This window comes from Salvelinus alpinus, chromosome 21, assembly GCF_045679555.1.
Source record: "Salvelinus alpinus chromosome 21, SLU_Salpinus.1, whole genome shotgun sequence".
Lineage (NCBI taxonomy): Eukaryota > Metazoa > Chordata > Actinopteri > Salmoniformes > Salmonidae > Salvelinus > Salvelinus alpinus.
Genome location: NC_092106.1, coordinates 20,175,543 through 20,193,403, shown reverse-complemented (window position 1 = coordinate 20,193,403; position 17,861 = coordinate 20,175,543). Strand labels below are relative to the sequence as shown.

The 17,861-nt window shown below is 45.3% G+C and overlaps 1 protein-coding gene across 2 annotated transcripts in view; it reads left to right on the top strand.

The window, feature by feature from the left end:
- The window catches only part of LOC139547992 (LIM domain kinase 1-like), a 108,467-nt gene that overhangs the window by 36,334 nt on the left and 54,272 nt on the right, over positions 1 to 17,861 (top strand). Inside the window, exon 1 of one of the 2 annotated variants that reach the window (XM_071357265.1) lies at positions 10,324 to 10,519. The exons of the other annotated variant lie outside the window; for it this stretch is intronic. Within the exon in view, the coding sequence (XP_071213366.1) occupies positions 10,422 to 10,519 (98 nt within the window). The 5' untranslated portion in view covers positions 10,324 to 10,421. Of the gene's footprint in view, positions 1 to 10,323; positions 10,520 to 17,861 lie in introns of those variants that run through there. 2 annotated transcript variants of the gene reach the window in all.

The window sequence follows — 17,861 nt, the reverse complement described above, 5'->3', positions numbered from 1 at the left end:
AACTGCATAAGCAACTCTTCAGAAGGAACATGGACAAAATCCTCAATAGACGCCATAATGCTACTATCAAATGAACAGATTAGTAGCCCAAACTTTGAACTGCCTTAATGAGCACATCGACTACAGAACATGTACATAGCTGACTTAACAGTGCAAAAACAGATGAGTATTACTTGAGTTTCCCCAAATCCTATTGTTAAACTTAACCCTAGTCTTCGGTGGCTTTGCGGCGGGTATTGATGCACTAGAGCCTGCTGGCACGAAGGAGTAACCAGCTTGCTGGTAACCAACTCCGAACCACAGATGTGCTTCCGAGACATCTGCTCTGACCGCTATCACCACACAAAAATAACAAACGATGCACAACATGCCCCCAGTGGGAACACGCCGCTATGCCTAACAGGGGGAAAGACCATAGGTCTGGGCAATGAATTAAGTCTGCCTCAAAACTTCTCACTGTCAGACATTGCAAAGACAACTCACCTACATAATCCAATGACCCAACAGGGAACAGAATAAAGTGTCTCTAGACAGTACAGGAAATGCAAGAGAAAGGCCAATATATGACTTAGGAATCTAGGCGCAATTAAGATTTTGGCCACTAGATGACAGCAGTGTATGTGCAAAGTTTTAGACAGATTTAATGAACCATTGCATTTCTATTCAAAATGTTTTATCAAGACTGCCCAAGTTCATAACTGTGCACTCTCCTCAATCAATAGGATGGTATTCTTTCACTATAATAGCTACTGTAAATTGAACCGTGCAGTTAGATTAACAAGAATTTAAGATTTCTGCCAATATCAGATATGTCTATGTCCTGGGAAATGTTCTTGTTACGTACAACCTCATGCTAATCACATTACCTCAACCCACCGATCTTGTAGAGGTTAAGAACAAATTATTTTTATGTTGACGGCCTACACCGGCCAAACCCTAACCGGGACAATGCTGGGCCAATTGTGCGCCGCCCTATGGGACTCCCGATCACGGCCGGTTGTGATACAACCCAGGATCGAACCAGGGTCTGTAGTGAAGCCTCTAGCACTGTGATGCAGTGCCTTAGACCACTGCGCCACTCGGGAGGGCCAACATATTGGCAATGGCAATAGAAGTTACTTTTAGATTTGTATAATTTTAATTTAGATAGAATTTTGATTAACCACATGATATTTATTTTGAGATGTGAAGACTTTATTATCAATGAAATTAAACTGTTCCATGAAAATGTGCATATGAAAATCATAACTGTATAAATGGTACGATAACTTGGCACTCCAAAATGGAAAAGGTTGCCGACCACAGGTTGCTGACCACTGACTATTACCAGCAACTTCAGGAGCATAACTGCAGAATCTGCGAAGGCCAGCAGCAGTGGGGGGAGGAAGGTCAGGAACAGGTTTTTTTCTTCTGGTTGGTCTCTGGCTCCCTCTTTAATAATTTGTGTATCTTCATTTTTAATCGCAGTGCTTAAAGCATCAGACAAGCTCAGTAGCCTACATATAGTTGATTTTATTCAAACATAGGGTGTGTCTATAAATTTAAAAATACACATTTAAACATTTTGACCAATCGATTGTTTTAATGAGCAGACGACTCTCGGTCGACCAAGATATTTTTTTGTTGGCGACAGCCCTAGTGTGTGCGTGTGCGTTTGTAGAGTATACAGATGGGCCGGAGATGAGAGGGAGAGTCACATCTGGCTACTCCACAGTGCTGGGTTTCAGTGGGGGGTAAGGGAGGGGGTAGGGTGTGTGTGTGTGTGTTTGTGTATCTTCATAATATGTGTTGTGAAGAGGCTAGGGCAGAAAAGAGGTCACATTTCTCTCACACTTGGTGAAGCACCGAATGTAATTCACACCTGAGCCCAGTGTGGGTGGAATGTAAGAAATCCTTCAGTCTCTACCGCATGTTATTTTGAGAAGACCTGGCTGTCATCGACCCTTTTGGGACATACAAGTCAGATACAAGATTTACCATTACTACAACTGTGTAACTTGTAATCTGACTTGCATTCCTCTTAACTTTCCTGTCTTCCCTTCACAGTACTATTCGTTCAATACCACCACAACAAAAAAACAGTAACTGCTTCCTTCAGATAGAATAGCTAGGGGTTTTTACCAATTCTATAGCCAATTGTGCTTAGTGTTTTGGTACTTAATATGCGTGCTGTCACACATTCTAATTCTCCCTGTCTGTCTGGAACATGGAGGTAATAGATTTCTGACCCAGATCCTTCTCCTTAGGGAGGAAGGGATTGTCATGGAAAGGAAAAAGGGGGGGGTGTTAAGACTGCTTTCCTGATTGGAGACGTCTATGGAAAGCCGCCTGCTTCCCCCTTCTCCCCTCAAGCAACACAGCAGGAAATAGAGGTTTTCATAAGAAAATCATGAAAACACACTGTCCCGTCAGCTTGTTGAAATAGAATAGAACTGAATGCTCAGTGAGTGTTTTAATTTTAATAACATTTTAATAAAAAAACTAAAAAGGAGGAGGAAGAAAAAAGCAAAATGGGGGAAAATAGCTGGAATTGGTTATTTGGAGGCTGTTGGGATTCTCAGGGTTGGAAAACTCCACGGTCCTCACAGAGCGCCAGCAGAGTCTGTTTGTGTGCCCTGTTCACAGAGCCATCGGCAGCTAGAACAGCAGCTTCATGGGAAAATACTGTGGCGCTCTTACGGAGTAACCCGTTCCTATTGGTCAATCCTCCAACTCTTTCAGCATGGGGACGTCCCAGCAGCCGCAAGGCTCACCATGAGAAACCAGAGACCGCAAAGCTCCCCGGGAGGAGGGCAGCTAAAGCATTCCCCAAACACTGCCAGTGAAGGAGCCTACTGCTCCAAACTATGCTTTAGCTTTATTGAGTTTTCATTTATGTTTTTAAAAACCGGTAAGGAGATTTCCCTGTTGACCCCACTCCCAGAACTCAGAGAGAGGCGTTTTATGTTACAATTGTTAATAGACTCCAGTTTACAAGATGTACACACACTAACACACTAACACACTCCTGTACACACACACACACACACTAACACACTCCTGTAGACACACACACACACACACACACACACGCACGCACGCACACACACACACACACACACACACACACACACACACACACACACACACACACACACACACACACACACACACACACACACACACTAACACACTCCTGTACACACACACACTAACACACTCCTGTACACACACTAACACACTCCTGTACACACACACACACACTAACACACTCCTGTACACACACACTAACACACTCCTGTACACACACTAACACACTCCTGTACACACACTAACACACTCCTGTACACACACACACACACACACACACACTCCTGTACACACACACTCCTGTACACACACTAACACACTCCTGTACACACACACACTAACACCCTCCTGTACACACACACACTAACACACTCCTGTACACACACACACTAACACACACACACTAACACACTCCTGTACACACACACACACACACACTAACACACTCCTGTACACACACACACTAACACACACACACTAACACACTCCTGTACACACACACACACACACTAACACACTCCTGTACACACACACACTAACACACTCCTGTACACACACTAACACACTCCTGTAAACACACACACACTAACACACACACACTAACACACTCCTGTACACACACACACACTAACACACTCCTGTACACACACACACACTAACACACTCCTGTACACACACACACTAACACACTCCTGTACACACACTAACAGACTCCTGTACACACACTAACACACTCCTGTACACGCACACACACACACACACACACACACACACACACACACACACACTCCTGTACACACACACACTGTACTCCTGTACACACACTAACACACTCCTGTACACACACACACACACTAACACACTCCTGTACACACACACTAACACACTCCTGTACACACACTAACACACTCCTGTACACACACACACACACACACACACACACACACACACACACACACACACACACACACACACACTCCTGTACACACACTAACACACTCCTGTACACACACACACTAACACCCCCCTGTACACACACACACACTAACACACTCCTGTACACACACACACACACACACTAACACACTCCTGTACACACACACACTAACACACACACACTAACACACTCCTGTACACACACACACACACACTAACACACTCCTGTACACACACACACTAACACACTCCTGTACACACACTAACACACTCCTGTACACACACTAACACACTCCTGCACACACACACACACACACACACACACACTCCTGTACACACACACTCCTGTACACACACTAACACACTCCTGTACACACACACACTAACACCCTCCTGTACACACACACACTAACACACTCCTGTACACACACACACTAACACACACACACTAACACACTCCTGTACACACACACACTAACACACACACACACACTAACACACTCCTGTACACACACACACACACTAACACACTCCTGTACACACACACACTAACACACTCCTGTACACACACTAACACACTCCTGTACACACACACACTAACACACACACACTAACACACTCCTGTACACACACACACACACTAACACACTCCTGTACACACACTAACACACTCCTGTACACACACACACTAACACACACACACTAACACACTCCTGTACACACACACACACACTAACACACTCCTGTACACACACTAACACACTCCTGTACACACACACACTAACACACTCCTGTACACACACTAACACATTCCTGTACACACACTAACACACTCCTGTACACACACTAACACACTCCTGTACACACACTAACACACTAACACACTCCTGTACACACACACACACACTAACACACTCCTGTACACACACACTAACACACTCCTGTACACACACACCTCGAGGCTGAAAGAAGCACATTTCTCAAGGATGTGCAACACAAAGCCCCCAGAGCCTTTCCACTCTGCTGTCTCATGTTGGTAAGGGATTCTTAAGGCACATTCCTCTCTCTTTCTCGCTCTGTCTCTGTTTCTCTATCTCTCTTTCTCTGCTTCTTGTTTCTCTGTCTCTCTTTCTCTCTCTCTTTTTCTCTTTCTGTCTTTCTCTGCTTCTTGTTTCTCTGTCTCTCTGTCTTTTTCTCTTTTTGTCTTTCTCTATCTATCTCTCTCTCTGTGTTTCTCTCTTTCTCTCATCTGGCTACACCTTGATTCACATCTGCAGCAGGGACAACACAGCTAGAAGGACTGTTACAGTGTAACAGAGGACTCATCTTAAAAGACCTCTTAAGATGGCGCCAGAGGGGATGGCTGCCGTTTTATGGGCTCTTAACTAGTGATGCACCGATATGACATTTTAGGCCAATACCGATATCCAATATTTAACATTTTCTTTGCCAAAAGAACCGATACCGATAACCGATATTTAAAATTTTAGCGGCCTTTTAAGAATTCTAGTTAAATAGTTAACACACACACATGGACGCAGTGGTCTAAGGCACTGCATCTCAGTGCAAGAGGCATCACTACAGTTCCTGGTTCGAATCCAGGCTGTATCACATCCAGCTGTGAGTCCCATAGGGCGGCGCACAATTCGCCCACCGTCGTCCGGGTTTGGCCGTCATTGCAAATAAGAATTTGTTATTAATTGACTTGCCTAAAGGTTACACACACACACACACACACACACACACACACACACACACAACACACTGACCAAAAAGTTATTTTATTGGCATTTACATATGTCGCCATTACCAGTAAAACATAATCAAAACCTATTTCTTTCACATGCGCCGAATACAACAGGTGTAGACCTTACAGTGAAATGCTTACTTACAGGCCCTAACCAACAGTGCAATTTTTATTTAAAAAATAGGTATTAGGTTCACAATAGATAAGTAAAGAAATAAAAAACAATAGTATAAGACAGTGAAAAATAACAGTAGCGAGGCTATATACATTAGCGAGGCTAAAACAGTAGCGAGGCTATATACTGGCACCAGTTAGTCGGGCTAATTGAGGTAGTATGTACATGTAGGTATGGTTAAAGTGACTATACATATCTGACAAACAGAGTAGCAGTAGCGTAAAAGAGGGGTTGGCGGCGGGACACAAAGTGGTGGTGGACACAATGCAGATAGTCCAGGTAGCCATTTGATTACCTCTTCAGGAGTCTTATGGCTTGGGGGTAAAAGCTGTTGAGAAGCCTTTTGGCCCTAGACTTGGCGCTCCGGTACCGCTTGCCATGCGGTAGTAGAGGGAACAGTCTATGACTGGGGTGGCTGGGGTCTTTTACAATTTTTAGGGCCGTCCTCTGACACAGCCTGGTATAGAGGTCCTGGATGGCAGGCAGCTTAGCCCCAGTGATGTACTGGGCCATACGTACTACCTTCTGTAGTGCCTTGCGGTCGGAGGCCGAGCAGTTGCCGTACCAGGCAGTGATGCAACCAGTCAGGATGCTCTCGATGGTGCAGCTGTAGAACCTTTTGAGGATCTGATGACCCATGCCAAATCTTTTTAGTTTCCTGAGGGGGAAAAGGCTTTGTCGTGCCCTCTTCACGACTGTCTTGGTTTGTTTGGACAATCCAGTTTGTTGGTGATGTGGACACCAAGGAACTTGAAGCTCTCAACCTGCTCCACTACAGCCCCGTCGATGAGCAAAGGCAGATTAGACACTCGTCGCCGGATCCTCTCAAGACACCCCGACCTCCTTCCAGCGAAACCTTCCGATAATGGAATTCATTGCCCTTGACAATCAAATGTTCTCTGTCGTGGGTGATGTTGGCTTTCGCGACTGCTAATCTGCCTTGTTATAAATGCAGAAGACACATTTCAGTTGAATGCATTCAGTTGTACATCTGACGCGGTATCCCCCTTTCCCTTTAATAACTCTACCTACATGTACAAATTACCTCAACTAACTGGTGCCCCTGCACATTGACTCTGTACCGGTACTCCCTGTATATATGTCACGATCGTTGTAATGAACGGACCAAGGCGCAGCGTGATTGAAGTTCCACATCTTTATTACGGTGATACTTTAAACAAAAAACAATAAACCAATAACGAAACGTGAAAGTAGTGGTGCACATGCACAAACACAAAACAATATCCCACAAACACAGGTGGGAAAAATGGCTACCTAAATATGATCCCCAATTAGAGGCAACGATTACCAGCTGCCTCTAATTGGGAACCATACAAAACACCAACATAGAAATATTGAGATAGAACACCCCCTAGTCACGCCCTGACCTACTACACCATAGAGAACCAAGGGCTCTCCGACTAGTGTCGGTGGCGGCTCCGGTGCGGGTCGTAGCCCCCCGCCAGACCCCGGATCCGACCATGGCGCCGGGCTGAACGCCGTGCCTGGACTGGGCACTGGCGCAGAGGAGGGCTCCGGCCCTGGAGCTGGGTTGGATGCCGTGCCTGGACTGGGCATCGGCGCAGAGGAAGGCTCCGGCCATGGAGCTGGGCTGGCCGCCGTGCCTGGACTGGGCACCGGCGCAGAGGAAGGCTCCGGCCTTGGAGCTGGGCTGGCCGCCGTGCCTGGACTGGGCACCGGCGCAGAGGAAGGCTCCGGCCTTGGAGCTGGACTGGACACCGTGCCTGGACTGGACACCGGCGCAGAGGAAGGCTCCAGCCTTGGAGCTGGACTGTACACCGTGCCTGGACTGGGCACCGGCACAGAGGAAGACTCCGGCCTTGGAGCTGGCACCGGAAGTACCGGGCTGAGGACACGCACTGGAGGCCTGGTGCGTGGAGCTGGCACAGGTGGCACCAGACTGGTGACACACACTTTAGGGAGAGTGCAGGGAGCTGGCACAGGATGTACCGGACTGGGGAGGCGCACTAGAGGCCTGGTGCGTGGAGCTGACACAGGTGGCACCGGACTGGTGACACGCACTTCAGGAAGGGTGCGGAGAGCTGGCACAGGACTCACCAGACTGCTGACAGGCTCTTCAGGTCGGATGGCGTGCAGAACACACCTACATAACATTTCTCTCATCTCTCTCTCTCCCAACTTCTCCATCGCCTCCCTGACGGTCTCTGGCTTTTCAGGGTGAGTACGGGGAGCTGACACAGATGGCACCGGACTGATGACCCGCTCTTCCACTATCCGCTGCTCCGCCAACCACTCCATGTGCCCACCCCAAAAAAATCTTGGGGTTTCTGTGGCCGCGGCCCCCTGCGTCGTCGCTGTCCTTCCACTTTCCTTTATTTAACCAGGTAGACCAGTTGAGAACAAGTTCTCATTTACAACTGCTACCTGGCCAAGATAAAGCAAAGCAGTGTGACACAAACAACACAGAGTTACACATGGGATAAACAAAGTCAATAACACAATAGAAAAATCTATATAGTGTGTGCAAATGTAGTAAGATTCGGGAGGTAAGGCAATACATAGGCCATAGTGGCAAAATAATTACAATATTTACAATTACAACAATTTATAACAGCTAGACTCACCTTAAAAGACTTTGACATCTCTGTGAAAGTGACACACTGTAAAAGGTGAAAATAAAAGCTTTACTCATTCAAGCTGAAATGCTTGAAAGCTAACATCACATAGCCTTACTAGCGTAGCATTAGATTACAGTAGCTTTATTCTCTTGTTATCAACTTTGCGCTTTGCTCGCAGCTTCTCAAGGCCATGAAGTGATTAAGGAGAGGGAGAGGAGGGGGAGAGAGAGGAGAGAAGGTTAGAGAGTGTCTTTCAGAGAGGGGGAGAGAGAGAAAACACTAGAAGTTTTCCTCTGTAAGAGAATCAAACCGTGCACTGCGTGATGCTGTTGGACTATAATTCTGTTAAAGAGCCACAGTGAGTCAACACTTCTGCCTGATGCCTGCAGTCTGACAAGTGCCTAGTGGCGGGGGGTGCAGTATGCCAGCAGGGGGTTTAGAGACAAGTGTTCTCTCTAGAACGAGGATTAAAGCTGTTTGCTGCATGGCCTTAGATATCAGTGTGTTATTTCCCATATTACTGATGTAGAATAATTAAGCAATAAGGCCAGAGGGGGTGTGGTATATGGTTCTTAAGCACGACGCAATGCAGAGTGCCTGGACACAGCCCTTAGCCGTGGTATATTGGCCATATATCACAAACCCCCGAGGTGCGTTATTGCTATTATAAACTGTTTACCAATGTAATTACAGCCGTAAAAATAAGTGTTTTGTCATACATGTGGTATACGGTCTGATATGCCACGACTGTCAGCCAATCAGCATTAAGATCTCAAACCACCCAGTTTATAATGGGACTCATGTGACATGATCTGTTGTAAATCAGAACTGATGGATAGCACAGCAGATTAAATTCTTAACTACATAAATGTATGATATAATATTGTATACTGTAACTGTAATGTATGGCTCTGTGGCAACTATTTACGTCACCCAATCGCTTCATTTTAAATTTGTTAGGCTCTATTGTCTCTCCCTCCTGACCATGCCGCTGATGTGAAACATTTGTGTTTTAAAAGTGGGGACTTTTTGCAGGGGGATCAGTAAGGAACTGAGAAGCGTGACACATAACCTTGAAACCTGAAGGGAGCAGTGCTAGAACAGTATGTGCATCCTGATAGGACTGTTCTGTGTCCTGCCTATATCACTATCTCTCAGTGCTGCGGTAGCTACAAGGTTGTCCACAGAGGCTCTTAACAAAGAGACACCATTTCCTTTGTAAAGATCACCTGAGTTGTTAGGATTCCTATTAGGACACAGACTCCTCTTCAAGGATCATCTTAATTGGCTAAAGGAAATGTTATCTCCCTCTAAACCCTCACCTGATTCGCTGAGGGGCTTCTGTCTCTCCTCCATCCAAAATGGAATACCGGAGTCGCAGGAAAAGGTTGGTAAACTGAAAAGGGAGTGTGTTAAAAGGGTTTTAAACGATTGGAAAATGACCTTTCTGCCTGCCTATGGCATCTTTGAGGAATAGGAGATGGAAATGAGTAGAATGAGTTAGGGAGATGGGGGACCCTTTATTGAGTAATATTGGCTATCCCACTGTGGCTGAATATGAGGAGCTGGTTGTAGCTAACTGACTGAGAAGCCAGTTGTATTTGAGGGGCAGACAGAGGGATGAAGGGAGGTCAGACAGGAGGAGGGGGGGATGGGAAAGGCTATGATGTCACAGGGTCACCAACACTCCCAACGGAAGCTGGGAGAGAGGGCAGGGACAGGAAACACGTGACTAAAAAAGAAAAAAGAGGCCCCAGAATGCAGCTGCTGCGTGAGAGAGAGAGAGAGAAAGGTATTCATGGTTGTGACAGTGTTGCTGTGTGGTGGTGTGGTTTAGTAATGGCAGGTTTCCTCTTTACGCTATAGCCTATCTAGTCAATACGCTGCTGTTAAGATGAGCCTGTTTCCTGACTGTCATAGCAAGGCCTTGTCTCTGAAGGGAGACATGTCACGAAGGGACCAGCGATACAGGAATCGCATTAAGGGCAAGAAGTAAGTCCTTTTGTTGGATGGATGTACATAAAGGCTAGGATGGGAAGTTATATGGTGCAGATTTGTGTGGTCTGTAGTGGACTCATTGGGGTACTTGGTTCCTCTTGGTTGTAGTTTCTGAACTATTTTTCTGAATTTCTACATTTTTTTATTGAAACAACTCACAGTTTAGTCATGAATACCTTTCACTCGAATAGAGTTGGATGCATTTGCTTACTGATGGAGAAGTGATAGCAGATAGCATGTTGTTAGCATCGCAGACTTGACAGAAGGGTGGTTTGGGTGGGTCTGTCAAATATGTTTGGCCCGTTTCAAGTTTCACTTCCTTATTTTTAAACCTTGTTTTCATGTCTGCTTTTCTCACTTTCGTGACCAGAAATATTACAGATGGCTTATTCCAGAATGAATTTGATAAATGCTTGTTAGGCTATGTGTTTATGAACTTAGACCATGTCTCTACTGTGTGTTCCTTTATGTGACAGTATGTGTTTACAATCTCTGTTTGTCTACCCCTCACCCAGTATGCAAAAGTGTACATTGTTGAGTCTAGTACACATGTTGACTGTATTCAGGCTGTCACAGTACTGACTCTCCCTCACTCTGCCTGTGTCTCTCTAACTCCCCATGTCTGACTTTGATCATAACTCCCTGTCCACCCTAAGCATGATTTCCCAGCCTCTCAGCTGTTTGCAGTGTGTCAGGCCCAGAGAGTACACCACAGTCTGAATAAACTAGATTAGGGATGTAGAGAAGCTTTCCTGTGTTCACTGACTCCAGCTTGTGTGTGTGCGTGTGCGTGCCTTGTGTGAGTAGTCAGATACTGTAAGCATGTTATCCAGCGACAGCCAGACCATCTTAGGGGAAATTGTTCATCATTTATAAATAGTGGGTCCTATAATCACAAAGCTGTGAATGGGTGTATTGTCTTCCATGGATTTTGGAGAATACCATGGTGAACTGTAGTTTATGAGTTATTCTTCATGCTTTCACACATTTTCACACATGTTGTGTAAACACTCTTTAGCGTTGTCACTTTCTCATCATATGATGCAAAATTAATAATACCAGCCAGATTTCTGTATTTTGAAAGTTATATAAAAACTTGATTGCTGACTTGATTATAAAAAAACTTGATTGAAAACTTGATTGCTGACATGCAAAACATTTTGGGACTATATCAACAATGGAATAATGAAACAAATACCAAAAGATAGTTTTTTGGTGGAGTTTTCCTTTTATGTGTTACTGTGGTAGGCTAAGTTAGTTGTGGTAGTAATGTTCATAACGGTGATCATTTGCAAGCTGTGTGCAGGAGCTTCCTCATTTGAATCACATCATACACTAATCCAACAGGTGCATTCCTTTTGAAGTAGACATGAATACTCAGATTAGGAGCTGAAACCTGATCAGATCATAAAATGTACACGTACAGTACAATAACCCCTTCAAAAAATGTAGTTTATTTTTTTTAAATTCACCTTCATTTAACCAGGTAGGCCAGTTGAGAACTAGTTCTCATTTACAACTGCGACCTGGCCAAGATAAAGCAAAGCAGTGAGACAAAAACAACAACACAGAGTTACACATAGGGTAAAGAAAACGTACAGTCAATAACACAATAGAATAATATATGTACAGTGTGTGCAAATGCAGTAAGATTAGGGAGGTAAGGCAATAAATAGGCCATAGAGGTGAAATAATTCCAATTTAACATTGACACTGGAGTGATAGATGTGCAGATGATGATGTGCAAGTAGAGATACTGGGGTGCAAAAGAGCAACAACAAAAAAATATATATGGGGATGAGGTAGTTGGGTGGGCTATTTACAGATGGGCTGTGTTCAGGTACAGTGATCGGTAAGCTGCTCTGACAGCTGATGCTTAAAGTTAGTGAGGGAGATATAAGTCTCCAGCTTCAGGGATTTTGCAATTCGTTCCAGTCATTGGCTGCAGAGAACTGGAAGGAAAGGAGGCCAAAGGAGGTGTTGGCTTTGGGGATGACCAGTGAAATATACCTGCTGGAGCGCGTGCTATGGGTGGGTGTTGCTATGGTGACCAGTGAGCTGAGATAAGGTGGGGCTTTACCGAGCAAAGACTTATAGATGACCTGGAGCCAGTGGGTTTGGCGACGAATATGTAGCGAGGGCCAGCCAACGAGAGCATACAGGTCACAGTGATGGGTAGTATATGGGGCTTTGGTGACAAAACAGATGGCACTGTGATAGACTACATCCAATTGGCTGAGTAGAGTATTGGAGGCTATTTTGTAAATGACATCGCCGAAGTCAAGGATCGGTAGGATAGTCAGTTTTACGAGGTTGTGTTAAGCAGCATGAGTGAAGGAGGCTTTGTTGCGAAATAGAGACTGCCAGAGGTCCGGACAACAGGCCCTCCGATATGACACACTGAACTCTATCTGAGAAGTAGTTGGTGAACCAGGCGAGGCAGTCATTTGAGAAACCAAGGCTATTGAGTCTGCCGATAAGAATGTGTTGATTGACTGATTAAAAAGGCTAGGCCGATGAAGACGACTGCACAGTATTGTCTCTTATCGATGGCGGTTATGATATCATTTAGGACCTTGAGCGTGGCTGAGGTGCACCCATGACCAGCTCGGAAACCCGATTGCATAGTGGAGAAGGTACAGTGGGATTCGAAATGGTGTCTGATCTGTTTGTTAACTTGGCTTTCGAAGACTTTAGAAAGGCAGGGCAGGATGGATATAGGTCTGTAACAGTTTGGGTCTAGAGTGTCTCCCCCTTTTAAGAGGGGGATGACCGCAGCAGCTTTGCAATCTTTAGGGATCTCAGACGATACGAAAGAGAGGTTGAACAGGCTAGAAATAGGGGTTGCAACAATATTGGCGGATAATTTTAGAGAGGATCCAGATTGTCTAGTCCAGCTGATTTGTAGGGGTCCAGATTTTGCAGCTCTTTCAGAACATCAGCTATCTGGATTTAGGTGAAGGAGAAGCAGGGGGGGGCTTGGGCAATTCGCTGCGGGGGGTGCAGAGCTGTTGGCCGGGGTAGGGGTAGCCAGGTGGAAAGCATGGCCAGCCGTAGACAAATGCTTATTGAAATTCTCGATTATCGTAGATTTATCGGTGGTGACAGTGTTTCCTAGCCTCAGTGCAGTGGGCAGCTGGGAGGGGGTGCTCTTATTCTCCATGGACTTTACAGTGTCCCAAAACGTTTTGGAATTAGTGCTACAGGATGCAAATTTCTGTTTGAAAAAGCTAGCCTTTGCTTTCCTAAATGACTGTGTATATTGGTTCCTGACTTCCTTGAAAAGTTGCATATCGTGGGGGCTATTTGATGCTAATGCATTACACCACAGGATGTTTTTGTGCTGGTCAAGGGCAGTCAAGTCTGGAGTGAACCAAGGGCTATACAGTGGGGAGAACAAGTATTTGATACACTGCCGATTTTGCAGGTTTTCCTACTTACAAAGCATGTAGAGGTCTGTAATTTTTATCACAGGTACACTTCAACTGTGAGAGACGGAATCTAAAACAAAAATCCAGAAAATCACATTGTATGATTTTTAAGTAATTAATTTGTATTTTATTGCATGACATAAGTATTTGATACATCAGAAAAGCAGAACTTAATATTTGGTACAGAAACCTTTGTTTGCAATTACAGAGATCATACGTTTCCTGTAGTTCTTGACCAGGTTTGCACACACTGCAGCAGGGATTTTGGCCCACTCCTCCATACAGACCTTCTCCAGATCCTTCAGGTTTCGGGGCTGTCGCTGGGCAATACGGACTTTCAGCTCCCTCCAAAGATTTTCTATTGGGTTCAGGTCTGGAGACTGGCTAGGCCACTCCAGGACCTTGAGATGCTTCTTACGGAGCCACTCCTTAGTTGCCCTGGCTGTGTGTTTCGGGTCGTTGTCATGCTGGAAGACCCAGCCACGACCTATCTTCAATGCTCTTACTGAGGGAAGGAGGTTGTTGGCCAAGATCTCGCGATGCATGGCCCCATCCATCCTCCCCTCAATACGGTGCAGTCGTCCTGTCCCCTTTGCAGAAAAGCATCCCCAAAGAATGATGTTTCCACCTCCAAGCTTCACGGTTAGGATGGTGTTCTTGGGGTTGTACTAATCCTTCTTCTTCCTCCAAACACGGCGAGTGGAGTTTAGACCAAAAAGCTCTATTTTTGTCTCATCAGACCACATGACCTTCTCCAATTCCTCCTCTGGATCATCCAGATGGTCATTGGCAAACTTCAGACGGGCCTGGACATGCGCTGGCTTGAGCAGGGGGACCTTGCGTGCGCTGCAGGATTTTAATCCATGACGGCGTAGTGTGTTACTAATGGTTTTCTTTGAGACTGTGGTCCCAGCTCTCTTCAGGTCATTGACCAGGTCCTGCCGTGTAGTTCTGGGCTGATCCCTCACCTTCCTCATGATCATTGATGCCCCACGAGGTGAGATCTTGCATGGAGCCCCAGACCGAGGGTGATTGACCGTCATCTTGAACTTCTTCCATTTTCTAATAATTGCGCCAACAGTTGTTGCCTTCTCACCAAGCTGCTTACCTATTGTCCTGTAGCCCATCCCAGCCTTGTGCAGGTCTACAATTTTATCCCTGATGTCCTTACACAGCTCTCTGGTCTTGGCCATTGTGGAGAGGTTGGAGTCTGTTTGATTGAGTGGGTGGACAGGTGTCTTTTATACAGGTAACGAGTTCAAACAGGTGCAGTTAATACAGGTAATGAGTGGAGAACAGGAGGGCTTCTTAAAGAAAAACTAACAGGTCTGTGAGAGCCGGAATTCTTACTGGTTGGTAGGTGATCAAATACTTATGTCATGCAATAAAATGCGAATTAATTACTTAAAAATCATACAATGTGATTTTCTGGATTTTTGTTTTAGATTCCGTCTCTCACAGTTGAAGTGTACCTATGATAAAAATTACAGACCTCTACATGCTTTGTAAGTAGGAAAACCTGCAAAATCGGCAGTGTATCAAATACTTGTTCTCCCCACTGTATCTGTTCTTAGTTCTACATTTTTTGAATGGGGCATGCTTATTTAAGATGGTGAGGAAAGCACTTTTAAAGAACAACCAGGCATCCTCTACTGACGGAATGAGATCAATATCCTTCCAGGATACCCGGGCCAGGTCGATTAGAAAGGCCTGCTCGCTGAAGTGTTTTAGGGAGCGTTTGACAGTGATGAGGGGTGGTCGTTTGATCGCAGACCCATTACGGACGCATACAATGAGGCAGTGATCGCTGAGATCCTGGTTGAAGACAGCAGAGGTGTATTTAGAGGGCAAGTTGGTCAGGATGATATCTATGAGGGTGCCCATGTTTACGGATTTAGGGTTGTACCTGGTAGGTTACTTGATAATTTGTGTGAGATTGAGGGCATCTAGCTTAGATTGTAGGATGGCCGGGGTGTTAAGCATGTCCCAGTTTAGGTCACCTGAACAGTACGAACTCTGAAGATAGATGGGGGGCAATAAATTCACATATGGTGTCCAGGGCTCAGCTGGGGGCTGAGGGGGGTCAATAACAAGCGGCAACAGTGAGAGACTTATTTCAGGAAAGGTGGATTTTTAAAAGTAGAAGCTCGAACTGTTTGGGCACAGACCTGGATAGTATGACAGAACTATGTGGAGAGATATCGAGTAAAGGAGGAAGGGGAATGACTCTTAAAGGGGGGACACTGGGTGCTTCTCTTTTCTCCTCCCTCCTTCCTTTCTTCCTCTTCATCCTCCATCACTCTATCAACATTTTCTTTCCTCCTCAAATTTATCGTCCATCATTCCATCACTCTTTCTCTCCTCCTCTGCCGTTACTCTATTTGTCCTTGAGGAGCTTGTAGGGGTCAGAGACACCGTCTGTTTCCTTTCTCTGGCTTTGCTCACCTAAATACAGTGGGGCAAAAAAGTATTTAGTCAGCCACCAATTGTGCAAGTTCTCCCACTTAAAAAGATGAGAGAGGCCTGTAATTTTCATCATATGTACACTTCAACTATGACAGACAAAATGAGAAAAAAGCATCCAGAAAATCACATTGTAGGATTTTTTATGAATTTATTTGCAAATTATGGTGGAAAATAAGTATTTGGTCAATAACAAAAGTTTATCTCAATACTTTGTTATATACCCTTTGTTGGCAATGACAGAGGTCAAACGTTTTCTGTAAGTCTTCACAAGGTTTTCACACACTGTTGCTGGTATTTTGGCCCATTCCTCCATGCAGATCTCCTCTAGAGCAGTGATGTTTTGGGGCTGTTGCTGGGCAACACGGACTTTCAACTCCCTCCAAAGATTTTCTATGGGGTTGAGATCTGGAGACTGGCTAGGCCACTCCAGGACCTTGAAATGCACACCGCCCGGGCACTCCTTCGTTGCCCGGGCGGTGTGTTTGGGATCATTGTCATGCTGAAAGACCCAGCCACGTTTCATCTTCAATGCCCTTGCTGATGGAAGGAGGTTTTCACTCAAAATCTCATGATACATGGCCCCATTCATTCTTTCCTTTACACGGATCAGTCGTCCTGGTCCCTTTGCAGAAAAACAGCCCCAAAGCATGATGTTTCCACCCCCATGCTTCACAGTAGGTATGGTGTTCTTTGGATGCAACTCAGCATTCTTTGTCCTCCAAACACGACGAGTTGAGTTTTTACCAAAAAGTTCTATTTTGGTTTCATCTGACCATATGACATTCTCCCAATCTTCTTCTGGATCATCCAAATGCTCTCTAGCAAACTTCAGACGGGCCTGGACATGTACTGGCTTAAGCAGGGGGACACGTCTGGCACTGCAGGATTTGAGTCCCTGGCGGCGTAGTGTGTTACTGATGGTAGGCTTTGTTACTTTGGTCCCAGCTCCCTGCAGGTCATTCACTAGGTCCCCCCTGTGTGGTTCTGGGATTTTTGCTCACCGTTCTTGTGATCATTTTGACCCCACGGGGTGAGATCTTGCGTGGAGCCCCAGATCGAGGGAGATTATCAGTGGTCTTGTATGTCTTCCATTTCCTAATAATTGCTCTCACAGTTGATTTCTTCAAACCAAGCTGCTTACCTATTGCAGATTCAGTCTTCCCAGCCTGGTTCAGGTCTACAATTATGTTTCTGGTGTCCTTTGACAGCTCTTTGGTCTTGGCCATAGTGGAGTTTGGAGTGTGACTGTTTGAAGTTGTGGACAGGTGTCTTTTATACTGATCACAAGTTCAAACAAGTGCCATTAATACAGGTAACGAGTGGAGGACAGAGGAGCCCCTTAAAGAAGAAGTTACAGGTCTGTGAGAGCCAGAAATCTTGCTTTTTTGTAGGTGACCAAATACTTATTTTCCACCATAATTTGCAAATAAATTCATTAA